This window comes from Oikopleura dioica, chromosome 2, assembly GCF_907165135.1.
Source record: "Oikopleura dioica chromosome 2, OKI2018_I68_1.0, whole genome shotgun sequence".
Taxonomy (NCBI): Eukaryota; Metazoa; Chordata; class Appendicularia; order Copelata; family Oikopleuridae; genus Oikopleura; species Oikopleura dioica.
In genome coordinates this window covers 4,054,894-4,071,389 of record NC_137292.1, presented here as the reverse complement: position 1 = coordinate 4,071,389, position 16,496 = coordinate 4,054,894, and the positions used below count along the sequence as shown (strand labels likewise).

At 39.7% G+C, this 16,496-nt stretch overlaps 1 protein-coding gene across 1 annotated transcript; it reads left to right on the top strand.

Annotated features, from left to right (window-relative positions):
- Positions 1–1,695: 1,695 nt before the first annotated feature.
- Positions 1,696–12,939, top strand: LOC145696779 (protocadherin alpha-2-like). Its single transcript, XM_081773867.1, has 8 exons — positions 1,696–1,880; positions 8,357–8,460; positions 8,622–8,828; positions 9,471–9,774; positions 10,270–10,358; positions 10,810–11,030; positions 11,912–12,057; positions 12,284–12,939. Exons 2-8 carry the CDS (start codon positions 8,368–8,370, stop codon positions 12,364–12,366), a joined length of 1,143 nt encoding a protein of 380 aa, XP_081629993.1. The 5' UTR covers positions 1,696–1,880; positions 8,357–8,367; the 3' UTR covers positions 12,367–12,939.
- Positions 12,940–16,496: the final 3,557 nt, after the last annotated feature.

Genomic DNA, 16,496 nt, shown 5'->3' with positions numbered 1-16,496 from the left:
CGTTCACTTCATATAAATAAATGTAAGGGTTAGGGGGCACTGGGCAAAATGACAGAACAACGTCTCCCGAGGGGATAGGCTAGGGTTAGTTAGGGTTACTGAAGGTAACCCTAAGTAACCCTAGACTAGACCCCGGCATTTTAGGACCTAGGGCGGAGCCCCTAGGTAAGGGACAGTAAATAATTTCTTACAGTAAATAATTTTTTATTATATTCTATGTCTACCTTGTACTTTGTGAACGATCACAACATTCCCAAACGGCAAAATCAACAAAAATTAGCGTTCAAGAGACATCGAAATGGTCATCCTCGGTTCGCCGGGATTCGGGCCAAAAAGTCCCGGCGAACCGAGGATGAGGGGAAAATCCCGGCGAACCGAGGGTCATCCCAAAAAGCCGTAAAGCTTACTGTAGGAAACAGTAATCTTAGGCTCGGCAAGTCGTTTGGAAAACCTGAGTCAGGGTCCTGAAAAAGCTAAAATCGAAGCCGCAAAGCGGCTTCGCAATAAAACATCTCATAATCTTTTCATTTTAGTCGCTGCCAATAAAATGAGATAACGACAAGGTCAACTAGAGAACTATCTTTTCATTTTCTTGCTTTTTAGGACCCTGACTCAGGTTTTCAGTACAGGTTTTCTACACAGGTTTTCAACAAAGGTTTTCAACACAGGTTTTCAACGCAGGTTTTTACACAGATTTTCTTCACAGGTTTCCTAGCCCAGAAAAACTTATATTATAAAAGACGGGGTCACCTTAATTGTATCCACAATTTTTTAGGTAAAAAATTTCAAAAAACCAAAAATAAGCTGAAATTTCAAAAGAATTCAGGATAAATTGACCCTGGGAGAAAAGAAGAAATTAAATTTATCCTCGTTGGAACTTGCTTTCTCCAGAAAAAATAAAGAAGACCAAGAATTACCAAATTGTAATTGAATAATAAAAACTGTTATCCCCGCCGTTTTTTGCTTATCGGAACGATAAAGATTTAATTTTTGATCAATTTACTGCGCTGCAGCAGCGGCGCCTTGGTTCATGCCTAATGAATTCAATCAAATTTCAAATTTCCCAAAACAAAGACCCCCGAGAAAGAAAGGGTAAAGTTTTCTAAAGGCGCTGAAATTCCATCTCATCCTTTTTTCTCCCCGCGACGGAGAATTGAAAAAGAAGGAGGATCAGACGCTGGCGAATTTGAGATGCTCTTTTCGGGGTTAGGAAAATGCGATATTTTTCATAAAAATTGACTTAAAAATTATCATTTTCTATCTTTATCATCAACAATCAGGTCTTTTTTCCTTTCGATATTTTGTTAAAAAATTTCTTTTTTGACTTTAGTCAAAAGAAAAGAAAATTATAAGGTTACCATAAGTGGCTAATTTTCGATAAAAATATGGAATTATGAATACATTTATAGTCGATTTTAACTATTATTCCGAAGAGATAAATTCTTTCCGTCCTAAGATACTGATAAATATCACAGTATAATTTTTATTTTTATAATTATAGAACCCTTGTTGAAAATATTATCAAAAATCACTATCAGAGGGCGCTAGGGGCTACAACGCGTGCACATTTTGTCAAATCTCTCCCGCAGCGCACCCGAAAATTCATCCCCGCTTTGCGCAAAAGATGGCGCTGTGGAGCAATCGCGGAGCGCGCCACGCGCTCTGAACGCCGATCATCGTGTGATTGAAAAAAATAAGGATCAAGAAGGAAAATTTTCAACCATCTTGAAAACGATTTTGTAGCAAGTTAAACTGGTGTTTTTTCATTTATCCGAAGAGATTTTATAAACAAAAGAAGAAATAAGAAAAAATAATAAAACAAATAAGAAGAAAAAAGAAAGAGATTTGAATTCCTTGGACACTTAACAGAAGAATTAACAGTAAGTAACATTTTTATACAGTAATTTTCTATCAAAAAGAGAGCCCGCTTTCTAGATGTCTCAATATCTGACTTAGGGTCCTTCAGAAGCTTTTATTGAAGCCGCAGAGCGGCTATTTTGAAAATGAAGCCGTCATTTTATGAATAAACTTTGCGGCTTTATTTTCAAATAAGCCGCCACGCGGCTTTTCTCGAATTTGACCCAAATTCAGTTTTCTTAAAAAAAGCTCATATAATCAGAAAAGCCGCGTGCGGCTTGAAAATCAAGACAAAAAATAAAATTTCAAAAATATATTTTCAATTTTGTTATCTAAACCTAACCCTTTGTTAAGAAAATTCATTTTTGAAATCCCGCTGAGATAATTTATCACCATCATCATTTTTCAATTTTCAACTCGATATTTCAGTTTTTCAGCTTTCTGCATCTAATTATTATAAATGCTGAGTGCGCCATATTTTCAGCCCTTGAAAAGAATCAAAATTCTGTTAGAATTGATCTTCGCTACAGTCTTATTAGCGGTTGAGTATTGAACTTCCCCCGAGAACGCAAAAAATGGGTTTTAATGAGATTAGCTCGTTTTTTTGATGCTTCAGGGCTATTAAAAGAACTTGATCAAAAAAGTGAATTGATGCTTATTCTTTTGAAAGAAGGGATGAATGCTTTTCAAAGAGAGCCTGTCGAATGGGAGACAGAAAATGGTGAATAGGGCTTTTCAAATTTTGATCACTGATCACTGATCGAGGCGACTGTAATTTATGCAGCTTCTCCAAATGTTCAAGTAATCACTTGCAAAACAAAAGTGACGAGCGAGGCGATCAATTTTTAACAAGCGAAAGAGTGGACGATTAGGAGTTCATCAGTTTATCCTTTTTTCGAATCAAGTACTTCCTGGTTCGAATCAAAACAAATCCCCGAAATAGCCCCGAATGTGGGCTCAGGAACCTGTGTAAAAACCTGAGTCAGGGTCCTAAAAGCTTCGCGTTTTTGTCACCAAAGATCTTTCAGGACCCTGACTCAGGTTTTTACACAGGTTGCCAAGCCGACAATTGGTTTGATTTTTTCATACCTCCAATAAAGAAATAAAGTTAAGCGTGGTTTAAATTTTCCCCCGCAGCGGGTTCCCCTTTTTCTACCCCAGCAGCGTGTGAGCAAATTTCAGTAAAAATCTGTCGATAAACACAGCAGGCGATTGATGGCCCAGTGTTCTCGCCCTTCCGGGCGATTGGCCTCCCGCTGCGTCTGGGACAAAAAACGCGAATATTCTATTTTTCAAATGAAGATTTTTTTTTCAATTTCTTTGTGCTCCAAAATTATATTTTCTCCGCGAATGGAGATGATAAGGAGAAGATAAGGTGACCACTTGGAAACGAAATAAAGGTGAAGATAGGGCGACCACATTGGAGGATTCTTGCGCAGAAGGAAAATAATCAAAAAATAACTTTCTAAAAAACAAAATGAAATTTGCAATTTCGAGAAAAAAATCGCGTTTCCCCAAATCCTGGGACAACTTATGATCATGTTTCTTTTTTCTTTGGCAACAGTGTACCAGTAGTCTGTCTTCATTGTTCTAAAAGGGATCAATTTTAATCAAGCAAAGTGTGCCCAAATCCGTTCGATCAGAGCTTGTTAACTACTTTTTTGATCCTTCCGTACACACTGTTCAAAAAATTCTTGAATCAATCATTTGTAGAATTAAGGATTTAGGAATTATTGAAAATGTCTAGTAGACAGGAGAAATCGATGAAGGAGCCCTTGTCTACCAGACAATATGATCAGTGGCTCGCCAACCTGTGTTGAAACCTGACTCAGGGTCCTGAGATGGGAATTTTAGCTTTTCAGGACCCTGAGTCAGGTTTTTACACAGGTTGCAAAAGATAGATTTCTGAGAAATTTTTGTGCTTTGCATTTTTTTCTCAAAAAAAGCTCATAATCTGGTGCCGATATGCCCCGGCCTTGGCCCTAATCCGTCCTTTTTTGGCGTTGGCCAGTGTTCCTTATCCTTCCTTCAGTGATTTTTTTCCTTGTGAAACGCTATAAGCACGTTATGGTTTGGCGGGTGATGAACCGGTCGGTCAAATCGAGTCGAAATAATGCTCCGGGATTGTGGTCGGACCCTGCGCCCGCGGTTACACGTAATCCAGACGGCCAAAAGAGCCGTAGAGACGAAAAGAGAGGGAAAAAATAATGCGCCAGTTGGGTGAAAATTCGATTTTACTAAATTCTGACCGCGGAATTTGAATCTTTCCGCAGCTTTTTTACAGATTTTCCGAGAAGAAAAACCGAGACTGTCTTTTTCGGCAGAAAATGACGACTTTTCGAGCTCTTTCTTTGCTCATTTTCCTGTGTAGAAACTTGAGTCAGGGTCCTAAAGGAGGTTTCTTATAGAAGGCGCAGATGTAAATAAACCCTTGAAAAACTCCTGGTTCCAATCCAAGTCTCCTAAAAATATTTGTAAAAGTATGTTTACGGTAGGTGCTTGATCCGCTGCTTTACACACTTTTGACGCGTGTCACGTGCTTCTCAATCCAAAATCGGAAAACTCCGAAATGTCCAAAAGCTGTCCGTGACCATCGTCAGTTCACATGTCAGTTTTTTCTAGTGCGACTTTCTGAGCTGGAGCTGTCTGGATCGATGCTGGTATCAATTAAGGTTTCTTGAGAAAATTTTCCAATTTTTGTTGAAATGGGCACTTTGCCTTCCGACGGCGGGAAAATCGGCGGCTTTTGATCGCGATTCCGAGGCCAAATTGGTTGAGGAAATGAGTATCGAGGGTTTGAACTACTAGCCTAAGCAGGAAATAATTTCAAGAAATCAAAGAAACCTGAATTTTTCACTGGTAAACCGTTCTGGGCCCTGAGCTCAAACCTGTGTAGAAATCCTGAGTCAGGGTCTTGATCTCAATCTTGTTTGAAATTTCGACCCTGACTCAGGTTTTTGACACAGGTTTCTGAGCCAAATTCCGGAGAAAAAAGGAGAAGGCTTCTTTAAAAATTCAAAAAATTGGTTGATTGAATGCGTAGACCCTTAATCTTCGAAATTTTTGAAAAATAAATATCCTCGCTGTCTGCTGAAAATGAAGCACTCGCTCGCTGCGGATTTCGAGGTGGATTGATTAGAAATTTAAATTTCCAAATTCCGCATTTCAAATTTGAAATGTCGCGAATTACGAATGCGGGTATTTAGAGGCAGATTTTTCTGGTACCATACGCGCATCAATGCAGCGATGAACGAGTTATCGAGCGATAACGGCTTATCACTGCCAGTGAGCCGGAGTTGGCGGGAAGGGAGCTTATGTGATGCAGACGTGGCTTTCCCTTGCTTGTGAAATGGATGAAGAACAGTTTGTTTTACTTGATAATGAGGGGCACTGATTTTGAGTCGAAATTCCGAAAATCTGCTAATGAACAACGTCATCTTTCTTGCCCCTAATGTGGAAGATCTTACACATTCTACCGCTAAAAGCTTCAAACAAGAAGCTCAACCAAAGAAAAAATACTCAGCTGAAATAGGGAAGTGACACCCTTATTTCATTTTATCAAAATTTTCCTTCGAAATTGTCAATAAGGCTCCCCACCTCCTTAAATAGACCGTTTGATCCTTTGAAAACGGTATTTTTATTGAAATTCTGGATTTTGGAGTTTACTTTCGTCAGAATAATTACATACTGTGGCCACTCTCCGGAATAAATTGAATTTCATAGTGCGGCCGGGATAATTTCCACACTAGCTGAGGTCTAAATTTTATTAACGAGCCCTTTTATTTATACATTCAAAAGCTGTGTAGTATGACGCTGTGGTTTTTGACTCAGGCGCCTTGGAAGATTTTCACTTTTTCTTGAATTTTGGCGATTTTCGCGATGATATTTTCGCGACATCATTTAGCTGCAAAATTATGGTCAGCGTAAACAGCTCTTTCGGTAATTTAGAGATGCAACAGTTACACCTGTAATCTCTAATTGCAATTTTCTTGAGCCTTGGTTATCCGTTGATTTGACACGTTTTAAGAATATTTTGGAAAGAGGGAGAAATCACACGAATTGTATTTTGCACAAAATCATGTCAAACATAACCCTGGAGTTATGGCAAACAAACGTGAGTCAAGAAACCGAGCCTCTTAGCTGTTTTTTCTTATCGGGAAGCGAAAATGGTAATGATGCGGATTGGGCTTGAATACTTCTCTTTTAAAAATGTGTTAGAAATACATTTTTAATTTTAAGGGGGTAAACATCTTAAACTTGATTTTCTCCCGTTTCAGGCCGACTAGGGTTAAGGGTATCGCGTCAATAAGTTTCCCAAGCGTCGATATTTTAATCTTATCGTTGAAAAAATACCGAAATTTCACTCCTTCTTATCACCTGATTCTCTCAAAATATTGCGTATTTATCCATCACTTCTCTATCTCCTCTTTCCTCCTTCCGATTGATAAACCCCTGCCGAGTTTTCATTGAGCACGCTTGGGTAAGGTTCACTTCCGTTAAGATTGATTTCTTTATGTTTGGCCTTATCACCACAAAATGCGCTTATCGGTGATTTTAAGGTACAAATTTGATTGGAATGCGGGCGCCCACAAGGTGACGTATTAAATCCCGGGGCTGGAACATAGTTTTGGTCGAGTTGGCCATTTTTATGGAACCGGAGGCGTCACGGAATACCATCACCGGAGCCGCTGATAAGATTTAAAACTGATGAGAAGCGAAAATCTGAGGGAAACACTCGATAGCGGATGAGAATATAAGACTTCCAGGAGCGATTTGGTCATTTTTAGGATGCAAAAAAATGACTAAAAAGACCAATTTTGGCCCAAAAAAGAGGGTTTTTATCAACAAGAGTTTGTTGCAAAACCCCTTGTTAGTTAATTAATCCACTTTAATTACACTCCCAGGCCGCATCATCGTTACTCCAAAACGCATACTTTGCACAACTGCGATAAAGACCTTTGTCTTTCTTATCAATCGAGTAGAAAACATCTCCCGCTGCGCCTTATCACCAGTTCGCATTGAGAGGGAATTATGGAGCGGTTAAGCGTGCACTTGAGATGAAAACGTACTTGTTGGACTTTGACTGATTGAATGTTGCTACTGTAACTCTTACTGTAGTTAATTCAATTTTTATTCAAGAGAATTGAAATTACGGCGGATAGAAGATGTCGCTTCTAAAGGAAATCAGCGGAATCGAATAAAGGTCTTGTGGGTCAAAGCTGATCAGAGTTACGTTTACCCGCGGTAATCTCTTTCTCGGCTAAGACTTTGTAAAAAAAATGCACAGTGACTCTATCAGATTAACCCGTCTTAGTCCCTCTACGCCAGAATTGTCACAATTCTAGCATTTCTGGACCGTAAACAGTGTCTTTTTTTAACAACCAAAAAAATCGAGAAGCCGCTCGCGGCTTCGAGTAAAAAAGAATTAAGCCGCGCGAAGCGCGGCTCTTTTTCTTATTCACTCGAAGCCGCAAGCGGCTTCTCGATTTTTGGTTGACACTGTTTATGGTCAAGTAATGTGTAAATTGAAAAAACTGTATAAGAATAGGAAGCTTCTGCATACAGTTTAAAAAGTGGTGAGAATGTCAGCAAGTCGTCGCGTTATTTGCGTAACCCTGAAAGTGTTTTACAGCCACCCCAGTTAGAAACAACTGGGAGGAGCAAATATTTGCACCATACATTTTTGGGCGCATATCTATCACTTCGATTTATCACTGCTCGAAAAGTCTCTGGAAGTCGCGTTTTTCTAACACGAGAGTTGTTGTGTGACGTAATCGATATGCATGCCCTTAATGATATACGTTCCTTTCTAACGAGGCCACTCCTTGGAATAATTATCTTCTAAAATTTCATTGGCCAACATGTTCAGAAATACGCCTTTTTACGGAGAACAGAATGAAACTCAATTCTTTTGGAGCTTTTTTACATTATTTGCGAAATGAAAAACCATAAATTTGTCTCCAAAAATGCAAACTGATATTTTGTATGTCCTCACTGAATTCGAGAAACCACGACAAAAACCTTGGATCCATAGCTGCATTTTCTTATCCTAAGATACCGTGCTTACAGTCAAAATTATTCTATTGAAAAATCGCTATCAAAAAAAAAAATTCAAAAAATGCATCAGATCATAATTTCCATGACTCCCCGTGTTTGCGCTATAAATACCCTCCTCTGATTTTTAAATCACTCAGACATTTTTTGAACATCACAAATTGAAAAAATCATCGATTGAAAAATCGAATCACAACATTCAATTTTTCGAATTTCCGGAGCACGAGATTCTTCAAGCGATCACACCTTCCAAAATCGATAAAATTATACAAGAGCTTTTCAATAGAAAAAAATCACAAATTTGATAATTGAATTTGAATCAACGAAAAGATACTCCAAGTCCAATCGACCTACTCTCAGCGGGCTCTCGAAATAAAAATTATCAAAATCGACTTTCGATTTTCGAGAAAAAGTTTGTTTAGCAAGGTTTAAAAAGTTATTTTAGCATCACAGAAAATGTGGCTGTGGCTTTGGTTACTGCCCTGGATCTCGGCAAAGACGAAAATTGACCTGGAGAAGGGAGAAGATGGCGCTGGAAAGTGGATAAAGGTAAGCTACCCCCTCAATTCTAGGGGAGACCTTTAATACCAAAAAGCCGGGCGCGGCTTTCGAGTCGACCCAGCTTGATTTTTATCAGCTCGAAAGCCGCGCGCGGCTTCAAATGCCCGATTGACCGTTTGAAGTCAACTTTTTTTCATCAAATTTTTAAGGCGTCAACAGAAGAAGGTCTGCAAAAGGGAACAATCCTCTTCAGTCTGACAGACGCTTTCCGCTGGTCTGGTGCTCCGCGCCAATTTTCAATTCAGTCACAAGATGGTGATCTTTTTGAAGTGACTCAATCGGGCGAAATTGCTCTGACGAAAAATCTCGACTTCGAAGAACTCTGCGACTTTGCTCCTTGCAAAGTTCTCTCAAAGGTAATGTTACTGTCTCAAAGCTGTTACTGTTGTGCAACATTGCCCCGCATCTGCAAGTTGCCATGCATTTTATCCGAATCAAAGTGGCAATTATGAGGCGATCGGAAACCGCAAAAGCGATGTACCAGAAGCGCGCGCCGGATGCATCGAATAAGCTTTATGCCAATTTTTTTCTTATCAATCACGTCAAGAATGTCCCTTTTCTTTCTTATCAGATTATTTTCTCCTCATGTTGAATTAACCTATACGCGCAAAATTTGCCTTTTTGAGGTCAAAAATGGGCTCAGGAACCTCTGTTAAATCCAGAGTCAGGCTCTGATAATCCCAAAAAAGCCTGAGTCAGGTTTTTACTCAGATCCTCCTGATCATGAGTAGGCAAAATTCGAAAAAAAACAGAATTTATATTTTTGTATTAACCCATTCGGTCAAATTGCCATTTTCTTGGATTGATCGTTATCAATTTCCATTTTCTAGAAAAAGTTATGGAACGTGAATAAACCTCTAACACAGATTTGAGGCTTGCTTGCCGCAGTTTTTGTGTTCTTGATAACAATTTTTATCAAGAAAGCAGCGCTAGAATTCTCCTCCCCCTCTGTGGAAATTTTTGATCATGTTCATCCTTTTTTAACTCTCTGTATTCAGATCGCTGTGCTTCCTCAAAATACTTACGAAACGATCCAATTTTCTTTGGAGATCAAGAATCGAAACGACTTTGCTCCAGTATTTCCTCGCACTTTGGCTCAAATCTCCGTTCCCGAGTCGTATCCAGTTGGCGCGCGATTTGAAATCTCTGATTTGGCGGCGACGGACGGTGATTTTCTGGACCAAGAGAAGCTCAAATACAAATTGACCCCCGATGACCTTTTCCGAGTCGAAATCGAAGGCGAACGTCTCTTTCTAGTGCCAACTCAGCAACTCGATCGGGAATCGACCAGCTTTCTCAAAGGTAAGAGCTTGATGCAACCCCCTTAACCGACTGGCGGAAAAGGAACGCTCCGTAGTAGTGCGGCGGAAACGGCGCCGCTGGGTTAGAAACACATCGCACCGAGGATAATAATAGGTTGTTGCTTGAGCGTTCCATGGCTCTGGAGCGAGCTAAATTAGAGGCCACCTTCCCTAACGAATTTTCAATTTTCTTTCTGATGCACCAAATTCTCAATACAGTAACTTTTTTGACTCTTTTATTTCAACGTTTCATTAAAACAAATCCGACTCTACGGGACTTTGTCTGAATTTGAAAATTTGACTCGATGGGTTAAATTTATTGGAAACCATAAAATAGCTGTATTTCTTCTTGAATTTTATGCTAAAATCATCGTTGAAAACATTAATTAAAGTCGACTACAGAATGTCCGTGGGCAGGGGTATGTTATATTTTCTCCATTTTTTGCGAAGAAAATGATAAGGCTGCGTAAACACTTTTCTAAATACGAAATTCTAGCGCGGCTCGAAGTCTCCGACCCAGGTGGCAAACGCGATTCCCTCCAAGTGGAAATCAATATCCTCGATTCAAATGACAACACACCAAAGGTAAGCACTTCAAAACTACTTTTTTCGCCGCAAATTAAGGGTGTCCCTTTTCCTCTGTAAAACTATATTTCCAACAGCTTGTAAACATAACTTTTGAACAAATCTTCACATTTCACACAGAAGAATTCAAAGAAAAATGACTGTTTGTTTTTAACTGGAGCTACCCTTAATGCCATAATAAGGGTCCACTCCTTATTATAGCCCATCAAAGTCGAGGCACTTATGAGCAGTCATTAGAACCAAATCTTTTCCGTAAGAGGCCATATGATCGCCCCGCCGCTATCTTGCCTTTGATCTGGAAATTTTTAGGCTTCAGTTAGTTGATAAGAAAAAATCTTTAACCGACCTTCTTTTTCTTCTTACATAATTATCGGACAATTAACTGTATCATGATATGTTGCTTGTTGAAATTTCAGGCAATTTTCATCCCTTTCAAACTCCTTTTTTTCAGTTTCCTGAGGGAGTCAAAAACCTGGATATTCAAGAAAACCTCCCAATCGGATCCGAAATCTTCAAATTCGAAGCTTACGACGCCGATGTCGGCGTCAATTCCGACCTAAAATACCGCATCGTCTCCTCCGATCCGACCGAAGCCAAGAGACTTTTTGAACTCGACTCGCTCACCGGTCGATTATTGGTCAAAAAGACAATTCATCGACACGACTTTTCAAGGTAAGAAAATGATTCTAAAATGGGTTGAATCTGCGGAAGAGCATTTTCTATAACAAATCGCACCTGAGTTCACCAGCTCATCCCTTTAGCCAAATGGCGGATTGGGACAGCGCGACTGAGGGGAGATTCCGCGCTCAGCCAGTCGAGCTATCAAAACTTAGGGACACCTATTCTTGCTCTTACAAATTTAACTAAATTGTCAATTTTAGAAGACCTAAAAAATGAAATCTTATTATGAAACTGCAGATTTTTGACCCCAAAACTCAGGGGCTCGGACAGTGGAGGCCCCTAGATTTTGCTTGTTTCTGATTGGCTGGAGTAAAGAATACGGGCCTCTGATTGGCACAAAAGAAAACTCCCCTAGCCTTATTTTTAAGGCTTCTTGTAATCAATATTGTCTTCCAAAGCAGCTCTAGAAACAGCTTAACCTGCTGTTGTAGGGTGCATAACGAGCAATTTATTTTTCTCAAGCGGGCGCACATGGCGCATATAATCACGGAATAACATAGGTTTTACATTTGTCCACTTGATCAAAAATGCCGCTTAGATATTTTACAATTTAGATCACGTGCCTCTTTGGAATTTATTCATTCCATCTTTTAGGGGCATCATTTTCCGAAGAGAGGGGTTATCATTCGGGCCTATGATTCGAGCCAACCAATATCTCTAGAATCTGAGCTAATGGTTAGGGTTAGGGACTGGGAACTCTAAAGGGGGTCCGGGGGCGAAGCCCCCTGGTTTAGGCATTAGGTGGGGGGTCCCGGGGGGCGTAGCCCCCTGGGTTAGGTTTAGGCTTAGGGGCAGCCCGAATGATAACCCCCTACTACCTCATTTTCAGTTCTCAAATAAAAAATCTCATTTTTCTAACCCTTCATTTTCAGCATCACCTTGAAAATCACTGCCACTGATAACGGTCTCCCGCCGCGCTCGTCCGAAACCTCGCTTCACCTAACCGTCCTCGACAAAAATGACAATGCTCCAGCTATCACGCTGACCCCCGTGTTTCCTTCTCTTTCCGACCCAACAGGTATAAGAATTGACGAAAAATTAGGATGATTAGTGTGAAAATTGAGGATCATGTTTTTGGAAAAATAATATTCGCTGACCTCTCGAGTCATCGGGTGTTAGATAGTCAGCCAGGCTATTTTCACGCGAAATAATTACTGACGTAGTTTTTCGACTCATTTTTCTAGAACTTTGTACGTCTCCTTTTTTATATCCAAAAATATACATTTCAAATTAACTTTATTTAGTCGCGATTGTTGATGAAAACCAGGAGCCGGGAAAATTCGTCGCTTGGCTTACTGTAACTGACAACGTTTTTGTGTCAAACTGACCGACGTTTTTGTGTCAAATATTTCGCAGTTTTTGAAAGAAAAAGTGTCATTGTCAAAGCAGATAAGAGCTACAACTCGTTAGTGATTTTTTTAAATGATTTGAAACCTCGCTGACCGCCATCAATATCAATTGCAGCAGAAGCAACATCGTATCCGTAGAAAAGTCTAGTTGGCATTTCATAAAATCGACAGTTTTCGAGTTTCGCGATCTAAAATTTCTATCAAAATCTTCTGCTATTCGATTTCTTGACAAAATCAAGGTCTTTGACCGTTTATTTTCTTCACCTTGTGATGATCAGTGTCCCCACCAAAAATATAGAATTCTCCTCGCACGACAGCGAAGTCGCTCAGTGCCGCATAATCATCACGAGGAACATCAATGCTAGCAGACCTGGCTACCTCTCCATCGCCGGAAAATATGTATGATTGAGCCGAATACGTCGGAATTACCAAGACATAGTCATTGCTCTTATTTCAAATTACTTAAATTTTAACTAAAGAGAAAATAACTGGGTCGCTATTTTGTGAAGTCGTTGTCCATGTCGAAACAGTAGTTGTTGATGAGCAGAGAGGATGGTTACAGTCTTTGCATCCTTCTTCACAATTTGCTCCGCATGGACAATTGTCTTGGCAATCTCAGAAAAGAGAATGAAATAAAAAACTCTTGGAAAGAATAATTACTTTGATATTCTCTGTCGCAGATAGACTGGCAGTATTCCGTTTCGCAAAGAAGACGACATCGATTATAATCAACTCTGCAGAATCCACTGCATTCTGTTTGCAAGTCCTCATCACTAGATTTTGATAAGGGTTAGGGTTAGGACTAGATAATATCTCAAACTTACGGACAGCGGTTCTCTTTAACCGCTCCTTCGCTTGAAATAATCAAATGAAGAAGATATATGAAAGTTTCTTTTATTCTCATTTTCGTCAAAATTCTCAAAATTCAAGAGATGCTCATGAAAAAATTCTACTTTAGGGCAATCTCAAGCGGTTAGTTTGATATTTGAGTTGAGTATAAATTTGATTGTGTTGAACTTTTCTTGATTTTCTTGATCGAGTTCAAGTTTTTACAATTTCTTGCGCTTTCAATTACCAACCTCAAGTTCTGACCTCTCCGGGGGCTCAATTGAAAGCGGTCAGCACGTTCTAACCAAGCGTTATTTTCATGTCTTTTCTTTCCGCAAATCTGATGTCCTCGGTATTTCCAAAACTTCTTCTTTCGCTCTCCTTTTTTTCTGAAGATTCGAGAGAGCATTCGGTAGTTGCTGTTATTCTAATCAGCGGCGAACAAGTGTACCGCCCGGTTTTGCTACAAACAAAGCTTTTTTACCGAAAATCGATTCGCGCAACGATTTCTTTTATCGAAGAGTTTACGCTACTAGCATCGGCAGAACTGATAACTTTGTATCTGGGTACATTTTTGGTTATCTGAAACATAAATAAGGAGAAATAGAAGCCAGTTCGATGATTCTAGATCTGTTTTTAACAAATATAGCCCTTACTAAGGACCTGGGCTCGGCAACCATTGTGGAAAACCTGAGTCAGGTTCTGAAGAGCTAAAATAGAAAGCCGCGTAGCGTCTTTTTCAAAAACGAAGCGGCAAAGCGGCTTCGCAATACAATCATTATTATATATTTTAACATACTGGCGAAGCCGCTTTGCGGCTTCGTTTTTGAAAAAGCCGCTACGCGGCTTTCCATTTTAGCTCTTCAGAACCTGAATCAGGTTTTCCACACATGTTACCGAGCCCAGCTTAGGACTTGCACCTTTAAATCAGTGAAATATTTACAGAAGATTTTCAGGTCTTCAAATTAAAAGTCTTCATGTCGCAAGAATTTGTTATGATAGACTTGAAACTATGCACTGACATTTTCCTTGTGCCTAGCGACCCATTTCTCGCGCTTGAATATGTTTTGTTTTCGGGGAGTTTGTTTATCCGACAGGCGTGAAAACTCCAATTTGGGACCGCTTCTTTTGCGATCAAAAAGCCGCGCGCTAAGAACTGGAACAGCGTGGACGCGCATTTTCAAAATTTGCATGTTTGAAACATTTTATGAAAATCGCATGAGCTGCATGTCGGCTCAGCCGAAAGCAGGTGGAGCATATTATTGCAAACCAAGGAAAATCAACTTGGGCTAAGATAACTTCGTTTCCTTTTCATCTTAATATGAGTTGTAGCCAAAAAAGGAATCGTTAGTAAGAATGGACAAGGCAATACATGAAGTAAATTTGAGGACCAACAACACTGAATGTTCAGATGACCCGACGTAACCGCGGCTGAGAGAGAAAACTTGCTCAACAGTTCAGGCAGAAGAAGTTTTGAATTGAGCTGATCGGGGCTCGCTCCAGCGTCCGACTGCCAATTTTCCGAAAATTGGAAAACCCTTCTTCCCAGGAAGATCAACACTCTGCGCCCCACACTTTGCTCAGATAAAGAAATAAAAAAGAAAAATATATATTTCATCATGCCATAGAACACCACTTTTCAAGCTATTCAAGGCATCCGAACTTCATTTCTAGCCTTCAATTACGAGAGTTACTATTGGCGCCCTAGAATTTTAATTCTAAAAATGGAATTTGGGTTGAGCCGCATTTCAGGCGCATTTGATTGAATTCTTATGTTTTTTCTTCCTCAAAATCAGGATTTCTTGAGAAATGCCATTCTAGGACCCTCTAAATGGTTCTTGAGAATTAAGGGTTTACCCAAGATATTTCAGCAATAGAAACAACTTTTCTTTTAGAAAAAAAATCTCTTTTCGATCCTCAGATTTTAAATTCAGAAACGTTGGTGGAAAAATTCCCGAAAGCGTTTTTTGATGGCAACGTGATTCAAATCTGGGCGGCTCTTCTTTTTCTAGCGCATTTAGCCATATCAGAAGGCAGGCGTTAATCCGGGAGGAGCTGATATTTTGCCGCTTTTTCGGCTTTTCTACTCGCCCGATACTGATTTATCTGGGGAGAGCTCGTAATTCGAGGGAAGAAAAACTGAAGTTTCTCATCAGAAAAATTTTTTTAGGGTTTGATTTCTAAAAGAGAAAAAAAGATGTCCATCATGTAAAAAGTTCTTGATAAGCGGCTTGCCACACGAGTCTCTAGAATTCCTCAGTTGGGAAGATTCTCACCCGTGAAAAAACAGCACATGGGAGAGCACTAGAAGGGTGGGGCGACAAACTGACGCCGAGAAATTGATCAATCGAGCGCTAGAAAACTGAAATTCGAAGATTTTTGGACTGAAATTTTAAATCTGCAGAAAGAACTGTTTTTGAATATCTCGTCATAAGAGTGACGAGAAAGAGCGTTTCGAGCATATGGAGCTGATGGGATTAAATGAGCGGTAGTAATTACGAGAATCCAGCTTTTCATAATTTTCGAAGCGAGAAAAATTTGGAGCTTTTTTCCCGAATTGAAGGTCTTTATTCATTTCTGAAAAACTCGAGTTCAATTCAATTCGAAGTACTAAGGGCGCCCTAAATTTTCTGGTAGAAAAAAAATAAGGCTGGAATTCTGGTTGATCGTCGATCAATTGGGCAGCCACGTCCGCACTCGCTCAGTCAGCCGCTGAGCCATGTAGCCCAGATCGCGGCGCATTCTTACATGCTCGTTTTTTTCATGATCCTGCTGAGAATCCGGCTGAAATTTTCGCGACCGAGATAATGAATATTTCCCTTCAGGAAAATTGACCTTTGCGTTTTTCTGTCTCAAACTTGGAAAGCAAAGTTCAGAGCTCCTTCTCCTCGCCTAAAACTCTAGAATCTTAGGAAAGATGATGCTACCCAAAACTTTCACATCCTCTCTTTTTTCATCAAAATCTCATCTCAGCCTCTCATAAAGATTAAAATCATCAGCTACAATCTCGGCTCCGCCAAGTCTTGAAAAAAATTATGAAAAATGTTCTGAGAAAGATTCGCTGAGCAAGTTGCATCACATTTCATAAATCACCGGATATTAACTCGCTCGTTATCTGTTTCGAATCGCATCCCTCAAATTCTGCAACTTCTTGAGTTTCAGTTTGTTTAGTGGTCACCTTGATAAAGATTTTAAAAGAAGTGATATTCTAAAATGGTATCTCCAGCCCCTGGACTAAGGAACTAATGAAGAAAACCTGAGTCAGGGTCCCGAAAAAAGC